This window comes from Capsella rubella, unplaced genomic scaffold, assembly GCF_000375325.1.
Source record: "Capsella rubella cultivar Monte Gargano unplaced genomic scaffold, Caprub1_0 scaffold_4, whole genome shotgun sequence".
NCBI classification, from domain to species: Eukaryota; Viridiplantae; Streptophyta; class Magnoliopsida; order Brassicales; family Brassicaceae; genus Capsella; species Capsella rubella.
The window spans coordinates 13,903,115-13,904,455 of NW_006238920.1; the positions used below are offsets into that span (position 1 = coordinate 13,903,115).

Sequence of the window (1,341 nt, forward strand, 5' to 3'; positions counted from 1 at the left end):
ATCTAGTGGCTCATCTACAGTAATTGATAAGAGCCCTCTCTTAACAAAATCTTAGGTTAAGAGCCCACTATATATTAATCATGGTCTAGCTATTATCTTTCTTTTTCTTCTTAAAAACGTGTTTGCTCATGCTACCATTTTGTAGAAGAAACATTCCATGCAAGAACCGATTTGAAATCTAAACAGGCATACAGGAGTTAGCTTTATCTCTTAAGATGGGCCTATTGGCATAGTAGCGATCTTAAGCGGAAAGGTCAACTATAGGAACAAAGACTCGTCCCTTTTGTTTTCCTACTCTCCATTGCTATGATACATAAGTCTGACTTGTAGTTTGACCTAAGTGCAAGCCGGAAGTTTGACCGCCGGTAAGTACCTTGAGATGTACTGCATCGCCATTTCTTGGAATTCCCCATCTTCAGTTCCATCTTGAAGTAAATGTTCTTCTTCCCACACACTACTCAAGTTACTCGGCTGTTCCATCGGATATTCATCGTTATGCACAAGATCATAAGGCGGTGGCTGCATTTGTTGTGGCGACTGTAGAGGAAAGCGTTGAAATGTTGAAAGACGAGCTTGAACATGAGCAAGCTCTGCTTGTAGATTCATCACCTAAAATACACAGTCTTGCTTGTAAGTTTCTATATATATATATATAATCTCCAGAGTTGTGTTCTAGAAGTGTTTTAACAAATGAAGAACCTGATGTTGAAGAGAGAAGAGATGGCCAACAGAGCCATAAACAGGATCACGAAGCCTAGCCATGGCCTCGTAGCATAGCGTGACCACTGCGTCAAACCGCTTGTGCAAGGGTAATCTCAGTAACATTTTAGAGGCATTGCTGGCTCCAAACACTTTATGAACCGCTGCAAACCTCGCCGTGCCTTGCTCTGCATCGAAGTAAGGAGCGAAAACGCACCCTTTGACACACTTTCTCCTCAAGAACTTGCATGCCCCGCACGGTCCTTCTCCTCCTCCTCTTCCACCGCCGTTCACGTTTCCGGTCATCATCTTCAAGTAAATAGAGAAAGAGGTAGAGCTGAGTGAGAGAGAGAGAGAGAAAGAGATGGGTTGTTTATTTACATCAAGCCAACTCGGTGAACCAATTTCAACATTTATATAAATAAATGAAAAGTGTTTTGGTTTTGACTGTCAATGTAAGTTTCTGTATACTATTGAATGATCGGCCGCTTATTTATTCATTTCACATCTTTTTAATTTCTTTGGTCTTTACGTGAATACTACTCATCGTGTCTATAATTCTAATATATCTTCGTATGAACAATTAATATGGTTTCCAAAATTCGATGTTATAAATTAAATGATCTTCTGCTAACATGATCT

The 1,341-nt window shown here is 40.0% G+C and overlaps 1 protein-coding gene across 1 annotated transcript; it reads right to left on the reverse strand.

Moving 5' to 3' along the window:
* Window positions 1-336: 336 nt before the first annotated feature.
* Window positions 337-1,008, reverse strand: LOC17888092 (LOB domain-containing protein 19). Its single transcript, XM_006296243.1, has 2 exons — window positions 700-1,008; window positions 337-609 (listed from the first exon to the last, which is right to left on the reverse strand). The coding sequence occupies exons 1-2, from the start codon at window positions 1,006-1,008 to the stop codon at window positions 337-339; spliced, it is 582 nt and encodes a 193-aa protein (XP_006296305.1).
* Between the last annotated feature and the right edge of the window lie 333 nt (window positions 1,009-1,341).